This window comes from Pituophis catenifer, unplaced genomic scaffold (assembly GCF_029215685.1).
Source record: "Pituophis catenifer annectens isolate HBS135680 unplaced genomic scaffold, rPitCat1.0.hap2 SCAF_3, whole genome shotgun sequence".
Taxonomy (NCBI): Eukaryota; Metazoa; Chordata; class Lepidosauria; order Squamata; family Colubridae; genus Pituophis; species Pituophis catenifer.
The window spans coordinates 51,042,520-51,058,970 of record NW_027256883.1 but is presented as its reverse complement, the minus strand read 5'-3'; the positions used below and the strand labels follow the sequence as shown (position 1 = coordinate 51,058,970).

At 36.1% G+C, this 16,451-nt stretch overlaps 1 protein-coding gene across 1 annotated transcript in view; it reads left to right on the top strand.

Annotated features, from left to right (window-relative positions):
* Nucleotides 1-13,600, top strand: part of LPIN2 (lipin 2) — a 35,653-nt gene extending 22,053 nt beyond the window's left edge. The window contains exons 15-20 of the mRNA XM_070942363.1: nt 2,320-2,468; nt 2,726-2,812; nt 6,405-6,557; nt 9,252-9,366; nt 11,187-11,290; nt 13,396-13,600. Of these exons, the coding sequence (XP_070798464.1) occupies nt 2,320-2,468; nt 2,726-2,812; nt 6,405-6,557; nt 9,252-9,366; nt 11,187-11,290; nt 13,396-13,540 (753 nt within the window). The 3' untranslated portion in view covers nt 13,541-13,600. The remainder of the gene's footprint in view (nt 1-2,319; nt 2,469-2,725; nt 2,813-6,404; nt 6,558-9,251; nt 9,367-11,186; nt 11,291-13,395) is intronic.
* The last annotated feature ends 2,851 nt before the right edge of the window (nt 13,601-16,451 follow it).

The following is a 16,451-nucleotide window of genomic DNA, read 5'->3' as shown; positions in this document are numbered from 1 at the left end:
TTATGAATCTAATTTAATAAAACTTAGCTAGTGCATTTTTGATGAATCATTTAGATCAGTGAAGACTTTCTACACTAGATTATTGTTTTTCTCAGATATACAATTGAGATTATTAGGATCTATTTGGATTTTGGTCCTTAGAAAGTTTTGATAGGTCTATAAAATGGGTGGAAATATCTATGCATCTTATAGAGCAAATGTTGCCGAAGCCCCGTCCATCCGCCGGCCCCCACCCTTCAGCCTCTGCCTCCCAGTAATTTGCATCCTTGCAGCAAACAGCAAACAGCCTGATCAGCTTCAGCACAGCCTGATTTAACATGAGCAGCTGATTGTGGTTGGATCGGCCTCCCGGAATACCCACAGTCAGCTGTTCCAGGCTGTGGGGATCATTGCTGCCTATCGCTGCCTCCATGTGCCCCATTTTTGGCCTCCGTGCGCCCCATTTTTGGCCCATTCCAGGTGGGGATTGCCGCCGCCTAATGCCACCGAATGGTGGTGGTGGTGGCGATGATCCCCACTGCCTGGATTGGGCTGAAAATGGAGTGCACGGAGGCCGAAAATGGGGTGCACGGAGGCAGCGATGGGCGGCGGCAATCCCTGCAGCCTGGATCAGCCTCCCGGAATACCGCCGAACAGTTGCTCATGCTAAATCAGGCTGTGCTGAAGCTGACCAGGCTGTTTGCTGCAAGGAGGCAAATTGCTGGGAGGCAGAGGCAGATTTTTTTCCTTATTTTCCTCCCCAAAAGCTAGGTGCATCTTATACTCCGAAAAATACTGTATATTTCAAGCATCTCTCAATTTTTTTAAATTGGAAAATTAATAATAACATTGATAAGAATTTAAATGTATTTGGGATATTAATACATAATGTATGGATTATTTTAAGGGGTGTGATGACTCAGTGGTTAAAGACAGAGCTTGTCAGCTGGAAAGCTGACAGCCCAGGTTTGAGACCCAAGCACTGCATGATGGGGTGAGCTCCCATTATTTGCCCCATCTCCTACCTGTTCTGACCCAGCCTTAAGCAGAACCAAGAAACAGACTTCTTGTCTCGAAAAACCCCTCTTTATTTAGCTACTGTGAATTCAAGGCATTCACACACAGAAAAGTTCAGGCAATAATCCTTCCAAGGATTAATTACAGTAACAGATCTTATCAGTCCTTGGATAATTGCCAGGCTGAGAGCTTCTAGTCACAAAGCTGTAAATTAATTTCTGGCAATCAGTCTCTGAGGCATGATAAGCAAATCTTCCGAAAGAAATACCGAAAGAACTGTTGTCTCCTGCAACCAGCACTCCCCTTTTGCTTCTATTTATTCCCCAACCAGGAAGAGGCCATTCAGTGTCTACGTGTGCCTTTCTTCCCTGTCAGGAGGCTCCTGCTCTCCTGACAGCTGCGCATATGCACATCTGGAATAGGCTCCAGCTGTTCTTCTTCCCCACTTATCTCCGACTTCGAAGGCACCTGGGAAATGTCAGACGGCCCTGGCTCTATCTCTGCTTCCAATGCAAAGCATCCATCAGAGCCTTCCCCAGACTCCAGGACTGGCCCAAATTCCTCCTCAACCTCCTCATCGTCCGAGTCTGCCACCAGCTCAGCTGGCGAGCCACAACACTGCCCACCTAGCAATTTGAAAGCATGCAAATGCAAGTAAATAAATAGGTACCACTTCAGTGGGAAGTTAACAACATTCCATACATTTCGGTATATAGTTATGCTGGCCACGTGGCCATGGGAATTCTTCGGATAATGCTGGCTTCCTTGGCTAAGGAATAGAGATGAACATTGCCTCCTAGAGTCAGAAACAACTGGACGGGGGAAACCTATATTATGGATTATTTTACAATATTTTAATGCTATTAATTATTAGTACTAATAAAGTGGTACTATTAGTACTAATTAGTACTACTAATTAAGTAGTACTATTAATACTAATATCTCAATTTTATCTCAATGTTCTGCTGAGTGAAACAAGTACAAAACTAGAAACAGATTTTAAAAAACATTTCTTGCACATCAGTCCGCTTTTAATGTTATTTTAGAGTTAAGACTGCCTTGTATCTTGGTTGTTCTGTTATTAAGGCCTGTACTGTTTGAAAAATAATGCTAACATAACTCTCAAGATTTTAAAAGTTGACTACTTAACTAACTCTGGCAAAAAAGTCATAAAATGTGGCAAAGCTCACTTAACAAACTGTCTCAATTAGCAACAAATTTTGGGCTCAGTTGTGGTCATAAGTTGAGGACTACCTGAAATGTAAAATAATTTAGAAAGAAATTATGTTATTTTTACCATTTTTACATCTTTTCACGTTAAAGGAAAAACTGAAACTTAGAGATGGACCAAATGATGTTGTGTTCAGCATTACAACTCAGTATCAAGGAACTTGCCGTTGTGCTGGGACAATATATTTATGGAACTGGAATGACAAAATAATCATTTCTGATATTGATGGGACAATAACCAAGTAAGCTAAAATACAGTTTTCTTTTTGATTAAACTCTACAATGATGTTAAAATTCAATTGTTTTCAATAGATACGTTGAATAATTGTTATGAAAAGAACTTTCCTTAAATCCTATTTTGCCTGGCCTCATTCTTTTAATTCTATTCAAGCATTTGAAGTTACTTGACTTGCTGATTTAATCAGAAAAATAAATTCAGTTAAGAATTGATAATATGTGAGTTAAGACCATTAAGTGTTTTTATTTGTTTCTGGTTTAGGTCTGATGCTTTAGGGCAGATTTTACCACAGCTTGGCAAAGATTGGACTCATCAGGGTATTGCAAAACTCTATCATTCTATTAATGAGTAAGTTATCGATGTTTGTAAAATAATGTTTGAGTTGTATTTATAACCGTTTCTCTGTGTGCTTACATGGAATCTGAAGATTACATATGATATATTTATAATATATGAACAAGTAAACGCTAATGTGAATATCCTATATCACAACAGTATCGCTATATGCTGAGATTATCAGACTTTTCTGATCCAGACTTCAGGGTGCAACCTCATTCAATTTATTCTTTCCTCATCCCAAAATTCTAATATGGGAGTATCAATATGTTTTGAATGTATTTTGTCGAGTTTCAGGAACTGTGTTATGTAGCCTTGCTATGAATTCTGTATGCAAGAGTTTATAGCAAATATGAAAAAGAGAAGACTTTTAAATTCCTTTTTCTTTTTGAGTTAACTGAGGAGCAACATGATACTTGATGAAAAAGTAGCTTCTGTAGAAATTTGAAAGAAAAGGCAACCTGAACAATAACAGGCTCAGTTTCTTGCAGCATTTCAGAATGAATATTCAAATTCAAATTCAAATCTTTATTGTCAGTGCACAACATATATACAATGAGATTGGTTGAGCTCCCTCAGTGCACCCCCCCCCATCACAATACAACTCACAGCGTAGACAGAAAATCCCTAACCCAATAAATCATATTAACAAAACATCCAATCCTATTGCACCAGTGTGAACATGTTACACATTGCGCCGGCCCTGCAGTCCATCATACTATGTAGTTATGATGTTATTTCTCATTCAGGAGTCTGACAGCCCACGGATAAAAACTGTTTTTCAGCCTGTGTGTGCAGCTGGCTATACTTCTATATCTCCTTCCTAATGGTAGGAGGATAAAGAAGTGGTGACCCGGGTAAGAATTGTCCTTAAGAATTTTCCTCACTCTTCTAAGGTAGCGAGCCCTAGCGATCTCATCTAGTGGTATCAGGGGATAGCCCACGATGTTTTGTGCTGTGCTTACCACCCTCTGTTATGTTTTTCTATCCGCGGCTGTCAGACCAGCATACCATACCATGATACAATAAGTGAGGGCGCTTTCTATTGTGGACCGGTAAAAAGAGATCAACAGTTGTTGTTCCACCCTATTTTTATGCAAGACCCTAAGGAAATGGAGTCTCTGTTGGGCCTTCCTGGCCACCTGGATCGTGTTGTTTTTCCAGGTGAGGTCTTCGCTGAGATGGACTCCCAGGAATTTAAAGGAGGAAACTACATAGCTCCCCTTGCTGTAAAGTGGGGCAAGTTCCTCTCTCTTCCTCCAGAAATCCAACACCATCTCCTTAGTCTTGCTGATGTTCAGGTGCAGGTTGGTTTTTAAGCACCATGTGGATAGTTTTTGAACCTCCCCTGTGTATGCTGGAGATGCTTCATCTCCACTTGTAATAAGACCCAGTATGTTGGTGTCATCTGCGAACTTAATGATCACAGTGGATGGGTCAGACGATACACAATCATGTGTGTACAGTGAATACAAGTAGGGACTGAGCACACAGCCCTGTGGGAGCCAGTGCTAAGCTTCAGAGAGGTGGATATGACAGACCCAACCCTCACTGTTTGTGGCCGGTCCCTCAGAAAGTCTTTGATCCAGTCACAGATGGAAGAGAGAAAATAACATAAGTTATTTTAGAGTTAAATAAAGCATATGGTCTGGTTGGGTATGGCAAGGCCTGTGACAAATCACGGAACAAAGCAATAAAAATAGTTTGTCTAGCAATAGTGATTCTTTGGCTGAGCAGCTAAATCAATTCTTCAGCTGTTTTGAGATGGAAACAGGAACAACCATCATTCCAGCATTTACCACTGATAGTACACCATTAACATCTACCATCGATAGACAACCACTTCTATTGCAGATCTCTGATGTGATATGTGCTTTCCAGAATGTTAATATCCGGAAGGCAGCTGAGCCTGATGGAATCATGGGACAAATTGCCAGGGCCTCCGCTGCAGAGCTAGCTGGAGTGTTCACGGATATTTTCAATCTATCCCTGTCGCAGTGCTCTATCCCTTCCTGCCTGAAGACATCCATTATAGTGCCAGTCCCTAAGCAGACAGTAGTGGTATCCCTTAATGATTATAGCCCAGTAACTTTAACATCTGTTGTCATGAAATGTTTTGAGAGGCTGGTGTTGAACTATATTAAGGCTAGTCTTCCGTCTACTTTGGATCCATGCCAATTTGCATATAGGAGTAATAGATCAACTGATAATGCTATGTCTATTGTTGTCCATACTGTATTGAATCATTTGGAACAACAGGGGACATATGCAAGGCTGTTATTTGTGGATTATAGTTCTGCCTTTAACACAATTTTACCCAACAGGTTGTTTCTTAAAATGTCCAATTTTGGTATAAATCAGAGGATTTGTTTGTGGATAAAGGATTTTCTGACAGATAGGCCACAGTCAGTAAGGATGGGATCTCACCATTCCTCTATTCTGATAGCACAGGAGACCCCCAGGGTTGTGTGCTAAGCCCTTTCCTTTATTCCTTGTACACACATGACTGCACCCCATTGTATAACACCAACGCAATTATTAAATTTGCAGATGACACAACAGTGGTGGGGCTCATTGATAAGAACAATGAATCTGCTTACCGAAAGGAAGTACAAGGGCTGACGTGGTGTAAAGAAAATAATCTTACACTTAACACCAAAAAAAACTAAAGAATTTATAATTGAATTCAGGAGTAAGAGAGATGTACATTTACCATTGTACATAAATGGTGAGGAGGTGGAGAGGGTTGGTAGTTTTAAATTTCTGGGCATTTATATCTCGAAGGACCTCTCATGGACTATGAATGTTAACATGCTTGTGAAGAAGGCACAGAAGAGAATGCTCAGGAAGATGAATCTATCTCAGCATCAACTTCTGTCCTACTATCGCAGCACCATTGAGTGTGTCCTGACATACAGCATTCTTGCATGGTGTGGGAGCAGCTCTGTAGTGGACAAAAATGCTCTACAGAGAATCATTAAATCTGCCCAGAATATCATCGGACTCCAGCTGCCAGCCCTGGACAACATCTTCGAATCTTGCTGTTTGAGGAAGTTGCATAACATTCTCAGAGACTCTTCCCATCCTGCTTACAATCTTTTTGGACTGTTGTCTTCTGGCAGAAGATACAGAACAGTTAAAACTCGGACCATACATTTTCTGAATAGTTTTTATCCCAGAGCTATAATTGCACTCAACAATGAACTAAAGGGCCACCATCAGTGAGCTGTTGGACAGCATTACTTGGTCTGTTGTGTGGATGTTTGGGTGGCTTAGGGGTGGAGAATTTGTGGTGGGTGGGAGTGTGTTTGGGGATTGTTATGTGTGTTGGACCTGGTCTTTGGGTGTTAAGCGAATTTCATTGTATGGGTATACTGTGTATACACGTACAATGACAATAAAGTTGTTATTATATAAGTTATTCAAAGGTACCCATTTAATATAGTTAGCTAGTTTCTATTTTACTAGTTAAAAGGATTCAAAAAAGTTTACTTTAACTTTGCAACTGCACAATCATTACTAATCAAAGAAGGAATTTTCATTGTTTTCTGGTCTACTTCATCAGGCAAGATTGTCATATTATTAACCACCCTTTTTTTCCTAGGAATGGCTACAAGTTTCTGTATTGTTCTGCTCGTGCAATTGGAATGGCAGATATGACAAGAGGATACTTAGATTGGGTTAATGATAAAGGAACAATTTTACCCAAGGGCCCTTTGATGTTGTCACCTAGCAGCCTGTTTTCTGCCTTCCATAGGTATATAACCGAAACACATCTTATTTCTGATCGTTTAGTGTGTTGTGCAATACAACTTCAGAAACTGCAAGAATTGCTTTTGTCTTTTATCCTGGTATGATCATAGTGGCATTATTTTAATAGTCATGCTTTTAAGGTTTACAAGTAGTCCTTGACTTATTCATTCAGTGACTGTTTGAAATTACAACAGCACTGTATGAAGGGACTTACAATCTGTGCCTGAAGTTACAGCTATTGCAGCACCCCTGCTGTCACATGATCAAAAGTAAGGCGCATGATAGCCCTCCTGCATTTATGGCCATAGGAGTGCTGTGACTCTATACCATTTTGCCATCCTTCAGGGTAGCACGTCACTAATTGGCAGCAGTGCCAGGGATGGGCCTGAAGTAAAGATCTGGGGTCTTCAGCAGCCTCAGCCAGCTGCCACTGCCCCTCAGGCCTGGACTTCTGTTCCTGAGAAATGCCACCTCAAGCCCCATATCACTGGCCTTTTCAGCCTTGCACCTTTGTCCAAGCTGCAGGTTCCATATCTTTTCCAAGCTGTGCACCCCAAAGCTACCACAGATTACAATGCTGAAGGTCCCGTTTGCGATGACTCAGGCTTCCATGATTGGCTGAGCTTTGCACCATACTGCAGCCCCCCCTCAACTTACATGTGGCCAGGCCTCCCAGGGGTTCCCTCACCCCCCTGAGGTACCCAATATTCCTTATCTGGGACTTTGTCCACTTAACCTGCAAATAGTTAGCAACTCCATATGGAAATGCCAGGATTGCAATTGTTGTGTAAAACAATCTCATATGTCACTTAATGATTGCTTCACTCAGCGATCAAGACCCAATTGTAAGTTAGGAACTACCTATATATCCATTCCTTTGCCTCACTTACTTAACAATTGATGACTTATTTATTTTTTTCAGCAATCACCATTTTCATTCCTTCCTGGGTCTTTTTTTTTCATTTCATTTTCATTTTATTAAATTTGTATACCGCCCTACTCCCGAAGGACTCAGGGTGGTGAACAGGCACGAAATAAAACACATAAATACAAAAGTTAAGACATGATTAAAACCCAATTAAATAATTTTTGCCCGAGACAATTTAAAACTCCCAATAATTTAAAACAAATTAAAATTTGAGTTTAAAAATTTAAAAGAAGGGGAAAAAATAAGGCCAGGCCGGCCTGCTGGAATAGGAGTGTCTTCAAAGCACGGCGGAAAGTGCGCAGATCCGGGATCCTCCGTATCTCCGGGGGGAGCTCGTTCCAGATAGTAGGTGCCCCCACAGAGAAGGCCCTTCCCCTAGGGGCCGCCAGTCGACATTGTTTGGCTGATGGCACCAGGAGGAGCCCCTCTCTATGAGAGCTTATCGGCCGGTGGAAGGCTGTTTGTGGTAGTAAGCGGTCCCGTAAGTAGCCAGGTCCTAAGCCATGGAGCGCTCTAAAAGTGGTAACCAAAACCTTGAAGTGCACCTGGAAGACCACTGGGAGCCAGTGCAGCTCGCGCAGGAGAGGTGTCACACGGGAGCGCCATGTTGCTCCCATAACTCCCATATTGAATGGTTCAATAGCTTTTATTAATAGTATTATCTTATTTTGTTCCCATATCTATTTATTTTACTTACAAATATTTTTTTCATGAATTGCATTTATTTAGTTTAATCCATGATTTTTCCAAAACATGTGACTGATTCTTCCCTTATTACCATTCAAAGGAAAATAACATTCAGTCGGCTATCTGTGGTTTCCCAGATGACATCAGTTCATACTTTCTGATGTAATTTTAGCTCTTTCTTTTGTAATTCCATGATTCATCTTTTCTATTCTAAAAGACCAAATCACCATTTGTCAGATCAATGACATCCTTTCTCTTTTCTCTTAATTTGTGAACCAAGCTACCTTCCTTCTAATTCGTGCCAGTAGCTGACATAATAGAAACTTTGTAACTGTTCATATATTATGGGTGTCAACCACAGATGTTCTGAGTTCCACTGGTTACCATGGTTTTAGTCTTTTGCATTATGATTAATCTTGACATGGATTAGATGTAGAATAGATTTCAAGGCTTAATCCTCACTTTGCTACTTGTAGCATTTCCTTCTAATAACATTACCAGTCAATTTTAGCATATTTTAGACAGTATGCACAAACAAGAATCAAAGTTCAATTTTATGCTAAACATGCTTGTAAGTAGTCGCTCCAAGATCACATCTCTAAACTAGAGAATATCTTGGCAAGCCAGCATAAAATTATTTACATTCAACTAATTCAGAGGCATACTCAGTGTACATATTTATTAATTCATTTGTATGCCACTCTATTTCTTGAAGCTCTGATCAGCTTATACCGGTAAATAATATAAACTTAAAAAAATCATATAATATAAACTTAAAAAAAAATAATCAAGAGCTAACAGTATCAACTTCAACTATTTTGAGGGATAACAATTCTACCAATATTTCCATTGTTTCTGCCTTACTTTAATGCTGCTGGCTATTTTATGTGAAAAACATGCCTGTTCATTTACCATCTTTTTAGGCTACATTAATTTTTTCCAAATTTTCAAAAATGTAAAGAGGTCCTAATATCACCAACAGAATATTTATAACTTATTTAAAACAAGGAAAATTGTTTCTACATTTCACAAGAAATTCTGACAGCAAATGGAAATAATCACATTTCATATTTCTCCTTGCAGGGAAGTTATCGAAAAAAAGCCAGAAAAATTCAAAATTGAATGTTTAAATGATATTAAGAACTTATTTGGTCCATGTGAACAGCCTTTTTATGCAGCTTTTGGGAACAGATCTAATGTAAGTTGCATCATCCTACAATGAATTTATCATTTGTTTCCTTTTTTTCTAAACTACATTATTGAAATGAAATTACTGTTACAAGATAGGTGCCTACTATGGAAGGATGCATATAAATACCTAGCAAAAACGAGCAATTTCCATTCTGTATCCAGTGACTTTCCTCCATCCTACAAATAATAATATACAAGTAGTTCTCGCTTAACAGCCATTGTTTAGCAATTCTTTGAAATTACAGCAGTGTTGAAAAAAAGTGATTTATGACTTTCTTTGCACTTATGACTATCACCGCTTTCCATGGTCTTATGATCGTCATTTGAGACTTTCCCAGCCAGCTTCCAACAAACAAAGTGAATGGGAAAGCTAGCAGACGGTCACAAGTCTCAGTCAGATGGGTGTATTTGTTTGAAGATTGCTTTCAGGGTGGCTGTTGCTAAGTGGAGCTTAGCTTAACAACTGCTTCACTTAGTGAGAGTTGCCGGTCACTATTAGACTTATTGAGTACTACCTGTGAAGTGAATTTGGTTTTAATTTTACCATTAAATCTAGATTCGATAGCAATGCATTGCATCAATTCCATATTTTTAGAACAGTCTTTTTAAAAGTACATGACAAACTCATATCCTGGATCCATTTCTTAAGACTTGGTAGTACAGCCTTGGTAGTACAGTGGTCTAAAGCACCCTGTTATTAAGACCAGCTGCCTGCAATTACTGTAGGTTTGAATCTTGCCAGGCTCAAGGTTGACTCAGCCTTCCATCCTTTCTAAGGTAGGTAAATTGAGGACCCAGTTGTGGGGGCAATAAGCTGACTTTGTATAAACATACAAAAGGATGAAGGCTATTGCTTAGCGCATTGTAAGATGCCCTGAGTCTCCGGAGAAGGGCGGCATATAAATCAAATTTAAAAAAAAAAGAAGACAAGGAGCGTACGTATATTCTCAGTTATGTAAAATTACTCTTTGCTGTAAGTTAAGCTTAATAGAACAAAAGGTTTTTCTAAACTGACAAATTCCATGCTTGAAAACATAACTCAATAGCATAGTGAGCTCCTTAAGTATAATATTTCTTTCCAAAAATGTAATGGTATATATAGTAAGTTGAAACCAAAACAAGGCTCTAGATGGACAAAACCTAATCAAATGAGTTAAAGAATCTTTAGATATTTTAAATCTATAATACTATATGGATTTTTTTCCCTGTTAAGTAAATTTTCCTTTTGTCATGCTTATTTTATTTCAATCATTATATCTAGTTTGTCTTCACTATATATGTCTTCACTATCTTTTTTCACTGTTGGTAATGTTATTTTACAAAATTAGTTAAGTCTACTCTATATTTGATTTTCCCTGCCTCATTAATTAATTAATTAATTAATTAATTAATTAATTAATTAAACAAACAAACCTATATAGACACCCATCTATCAGAAGGTTCTTTTGATGGCAGATAAGAATAACATTTATAAATTATTGCAAATAAAAGTAAAATTTTCTAATCACATCCTTGTTTGGATTCAGGCCTTTAGCTGATGGTTGCTTTCCCAGTCAACTCATTTTTTCAAAGCTGAGCAATATATATAATATGTTGTCAGAAGATTGGGGAAGATAGAAATGTTAAAAATATCTATCAGCAGTATTTTCTGAGATGGATTTAGGAAGCTTTAATTTAATTAGATAACTAACTTTTCTAAATTAATCAAATTTAGAACTATGTCAAAACTATTGTGAGTGCCTATGTGATTTAGTATAACATTGATAAATAATAAAATTGGCATCATCTCTATAGAGTGAAATACAATTAAGTTCTGTTTATCTGCAGGATGTCTATGCCTATATGCAAGTTGGAGTTCCAGCCTGCAGAATATTCACAGTTAACCCAAAGGGCGAACTTATCCAGGAACAAACAAAAGGAAACAAATCTTCGTAAGTATGGGATTTTTAAAATAGATTGGGAAAGATTACAATATTGTGTGAAATTATGGTTGTTATTAATTTAAAATGTGTAATTGTAAATTAACTAATAGTCAAAGAACTGCATTTCTTTAATACAACACAAAAAGAATGATTAGAATTTTAATTTTGGAAAGTTACAAACAGACTAATTGTCCAGGTAGATTTTAAATACGATTTTAGAATTAAATATTACAATTATTATCTCCTTCCCATGGGAAAATTATTTTGATTTTATTTTGGAAAAATAAGATGAGATTTTAAAAATCAGGCACTAAAGGGAATTAAAGATTACAATTAAAGGAGAAGAACTCTTAAATTTGACCTACAATTAAAGAGTGAATAAAATATTCTAACACTTAATATGTTGAAGGATATTTCCGAACAGTGGATCCAGAAGTTAATTTTAATAGTCTTTGTCTCTATTAACTAAGTTCACATTGCATAGTATAAATGTTCCAATTTGTATGACACTTCTAATGGTTCCTAAATTGGTTAATATTTCCTGGATTTCAAAATCCTAGCTTGGTGAAAATTAGGATATTGCCTACATGACTTTGAACTGAAAGAGATGCTTTCACCTGTGAGAGAAAAGTTCAGACCAAAGACAAATTAGATTTAACCCTCTCCCTTTTTAAGAGCCCAGGAAAGAAGGATTTTTTTTGCTTCTGATGGCTCTAGTGCCTGGTTTTTTCAGGGTTTTTATTCTCTCTGCCCACTACTTAGAATGTTGTTTTCCCTTTAACTCATGTCAAAACATTTTCAGATGTTTTCTCTAAATTCACTAGTACCTGTTTGTACATATCTACCTCATGGAGCATTGGGGAACCTAGCTTGAGCTGTAGAATTATGAGAATTTGCGACTTTGAATTTGTCATGCTGTGTTCATTTTGTGAAACGTGTCTTCACATATGTGCAAACAGACAATAAAATTCAACATTTGTTAATCTCATTTTATTATGCCTGGTAAGAGTTGTAAAAAAGCCAGAAAATGTAGGGTTGATGATGATAGAAGAATATTATAAATTGAAATCAAAAATATTTTGCCTGGGATTAATAATTAGACAAACAACTAGAGAATATTAGAGAATATTATTTTATGAGTACTGCTGTAAAACCATTACATGCACAAAAATGGAATGACTTAGAAATATAGGCAGTCTTCGACTTATAACTAATTTGCCCATCAAGATTCTGAATCATGACAGTCATAAAACAGGTTGCTCTGTGACCTATTTTGTGCTGGTTAAGTGAATGTTATGGTTGATAAAGCAAACCACTGGTTTGCTATGGGCATGGTTTTGTCAAAAACTGGAAATAATTGCTGGTTTTTATCAAAACCATTGTAAAACGTGGTCACATGGTCATGTGATGCTGCAGACAGTGGCTCTGTTACTGAGTACCTGAAGTTTGGTCATATGTCTGCAGGAGGGGGTCAGACTATCAGAACTTTGAATCCACATCATAAGTATCCCCAAGGTAAGCCTGTTGGAACTTTGAACAGTCGCTAAATGACTAGTCATAAGTTGAGGACTAGTTGTACCTACAGTGGAGGAATGGTTGGCGAAGATAATGGAACTAGCAGAGAAGGCAAAAGAAACTTGCTTAGAGAAAATCAACTACTATTTTTATTAGCAAATGGCTAATATGGGCTTTTTGCTGACAAAAAGAAAAAAAAACGAATTTGTGATTTTTGGATTTGATGATTAGAAAGAGTAGATTATGGAAAGAAGGAAATTATAAATGCATTTATATCTTCTGTTAAGAAGATTGCAAGCAGTCCTTCGTAACTTTTTCTTTTTTTCTTTTCTTTTTTATATGTATTTCTTTCCTTACTGTTCTCTTTTCTTTGCTCTTTTTTCTTTTTCTGAGTTTTGTATGTTTTTACAATTGTAATTAAAATCTTAAAAAATATATTTATGAATTTAGCTTTTGTTAAGACTTGAATGTCACTGTTATCCTTTGCATAAGTACAATTAAACTTAGTGGTCCATGCTTCTTTAGAGTAAGTATATGTAATATTGGGCTATAAAATAAGGATAATGCATTAATGTTTTTCTAATTTATTTTGTATACAGGTATTACAGATTAAATGAACTTGTGGAACATTTGTTTCCACTAATTAATAAAGAACAGAGTTCTGCTTTTGTGTGCCCAGAATTCAGTTCTTTTTGCTACTGGAGAAAACTGCTTCCTGAAGTGAATATGGAAGATTTAATTTAAATAGCATTACTTACACACAGAGCTTCTTTCTGGAGAGGTCACTATACTGTTTTGGTACCATATGTCTTATTAAATGCAGAAAGAGCCATTTGTTGATACAAACTAATGAAATGCAAAACTATTTCCTTTGTTCTTTACTCAAGCCTGCTGTTTTTTTTTAAAGATACTGGAAAAATAATCTTCTGAAATAGCAAATTTTCAAATGAAGGAAAATGGATGAATTTAGCTTTTCATCTTCAATTGTACAGTATATGAAATACAAAAAAAATGTGGAACTTCTGGATGGTAATCAAAATAGCATTTAAGGTGTTTCTGAGAACATCATGCAGTTCTCTTATGTGTGTCTTAAGAATGTAGTGGTTAATGGGTAAATCTAGAAAAATGAAATCGAAGTAAAAATGCTATTTTTAATTATGCATTTATGCAGGTTTGCCTTTAGCAGTCTGTTTAAATCCTACACAATATGATAGACCTGCCTGAGCTTTTTACTTGCAGCACTTTTTTTCTTTGGTAAGCTACTACGTAAAATTGAAAGTCCACAGAATGATAAGAACTTCTTTGCTGCAAAATCGGGGATTGTTGCCATTTCTTAATTACATTTAGTTTATGTATGATGGAAAAGTTACTAGGCAACATATACAGAAAATATTCAGGGATAAACTTGTTTTCTAAGTAAAAAACAATGCATATAGCCAATTTTTAAAACTGGGACAACTGTTTTGCTTTTCAGGACCTCTGCATCAGGGTTTATCAATTTGATAAAAAAGGTGCAGGTCAGTGAATTATTTTGAAACAGCTATAAATATCAGTTCTGATTAAATATTTTGTATTAGCTGCCCAGTAACTCTAAAAAAATAACTAAAGTTCTGGATTAAGTAGCAGTTGTCTTACATTCTCATTTGTTTTCCACTGCTGCACATATCTGTTAATGGAAATGTCTATAGATAATGCAGCAGATTTAGCAGTTTTTACCCTTATGTCCTAGCAAAATAATTTTAGATTATTTTAAATTTTATCTCAGATTTTAAGAATGGATAGGCGTAAATGCAGGCAACACTTGTGAATGGGTTTTTTTTTCCTGGACACTGAAACGTGTAAATATATCAGAAGATCAGGTCAGTTATTGATTTGAGTTCATGTTACAGTAGTGTTTAGAAACAGTGTTTCACAGTGTTAGGAAGAATGGCCTATTTTCTATTGAATTTGTATAGAAAATATATCTGAGAAAATTTAGAAATTTCAAGGTCTGGCATTTTTTACACTATTTTAAGTGTACAAATTCTTAACACCAATGAAATAAACAGTATTTGGGCTGCAATGTTGTACATTTGAAACAAATCTACATCTTGACCAATATTCTCTGTACGCTCAAAGTATACAATTCTGATTAGTCACTGCCAATTGTACTGTATCAAATTCATTAATGTATTATGTAATTGTGTTCATATTTGATAAAGCACTTTCTTAGATTAAAATTTAGCAAAACAAAAAGAAAAAATTCTATTAGCATCCTCAAAAGTTGTGATAATATTTGTTCTATACTGCAGTGCTATTTAGTTTGCATTTTAGTAATGGTTTATAAGTTTATTTTGATAAAGTGAATCTCTTAACAACACGATGAAGTAATCTGGAGTTAATTTTTCTGTGATAAAGTGGTTGGAATGGAGAATGTTGAGAATTTCCAAATTGCTTTTCAAGGAAGAATTCCATTACACACTTATATGCACTCAGAATTCTATTCTTTGTTAAATTTAAAAAGTGCTTGAGTCATCCTGATCCAAATATTACTTTTCATTGCAACAAATATACAAATCTTAACATGGTGATTGTTTATTATCTATTTAAATCTTTCTGGGTAATGTTATTGGATAATTACATATTAAGTTTGAATTTTGCTTCAGTAACTGTAGAGCTGGCCAGTGATGAACCTTGTCTCAGTATTCACTTTCTGATAGAGCTCATCTTTAATCTATTTCCTGGTAGCAAATACTGATGAGTTGGGAAACAATGCTTGTACTATTTCTGTTTTGGATAAGTACATGTAAGCTAATTCTTTCTGTGAAAGAAATGGACATTTATGTTTATTTACTATGTCAGTCTGTTTTTTCAAGTGTAGTTACTTTTACTTTAGAAATATAATGAATTGCTGTACCAGTTAAATTATTTAATTGGAATAAAATATTGCAATCTAAATGAGCTGAAAATCTTGATCTGAATCTCTGCAGATTTTTAAAAGAACATAAAACAGAACCCAAAATGTTGGTGTTTTGTATTGCCAGATAAAGCTCAGATTTCTTATTTCTTTCTGTTTGAGCGGTCCGGAAGACAATGTATTTTAGTAAAAAATGAACAGATATGCTTTCTTTTTTTTTTTTATGTTACTGTTAATACATTGGTTGAAAAAATATATCTTCATTTGGAAAATTAATATTTCACTAAATTTCATGACTCAGAATTGGATAACTCTAAATGTATTCAATTAGTATGATGTATCATATATAGACTATTAGAATGTGTAAAGTATTGCTAAGAGGTCTTAAAATAATGCCAAATACAATAAAAATACATGAAAACATGTCTTTTCTGACCTTGCAATTAATAAAGTTGGCTTCATTAACCAGCAAAATTTTGAAACTTTTTAAAAACAAGCTCTACACTTGAACAGTTCAGATTGCGAGAAAGAAGAAAACTCTTGAGAACATTGTTAACTGGTTGGATTTTTTCTTTGATATAACTTTTACTTATTAATCAATAAACATTCCAGAACAGTGATTTTTGGTACAAACTGGATGTATTAGGGAAAATGTCATGTCATATATTGTTTAATAAAGTTTATAGTAAAATTGCACCTAAGCGTCTTACTGTTTCCATAGAAATGTTTATAGCATAATAAATATAAATATTATGAGAA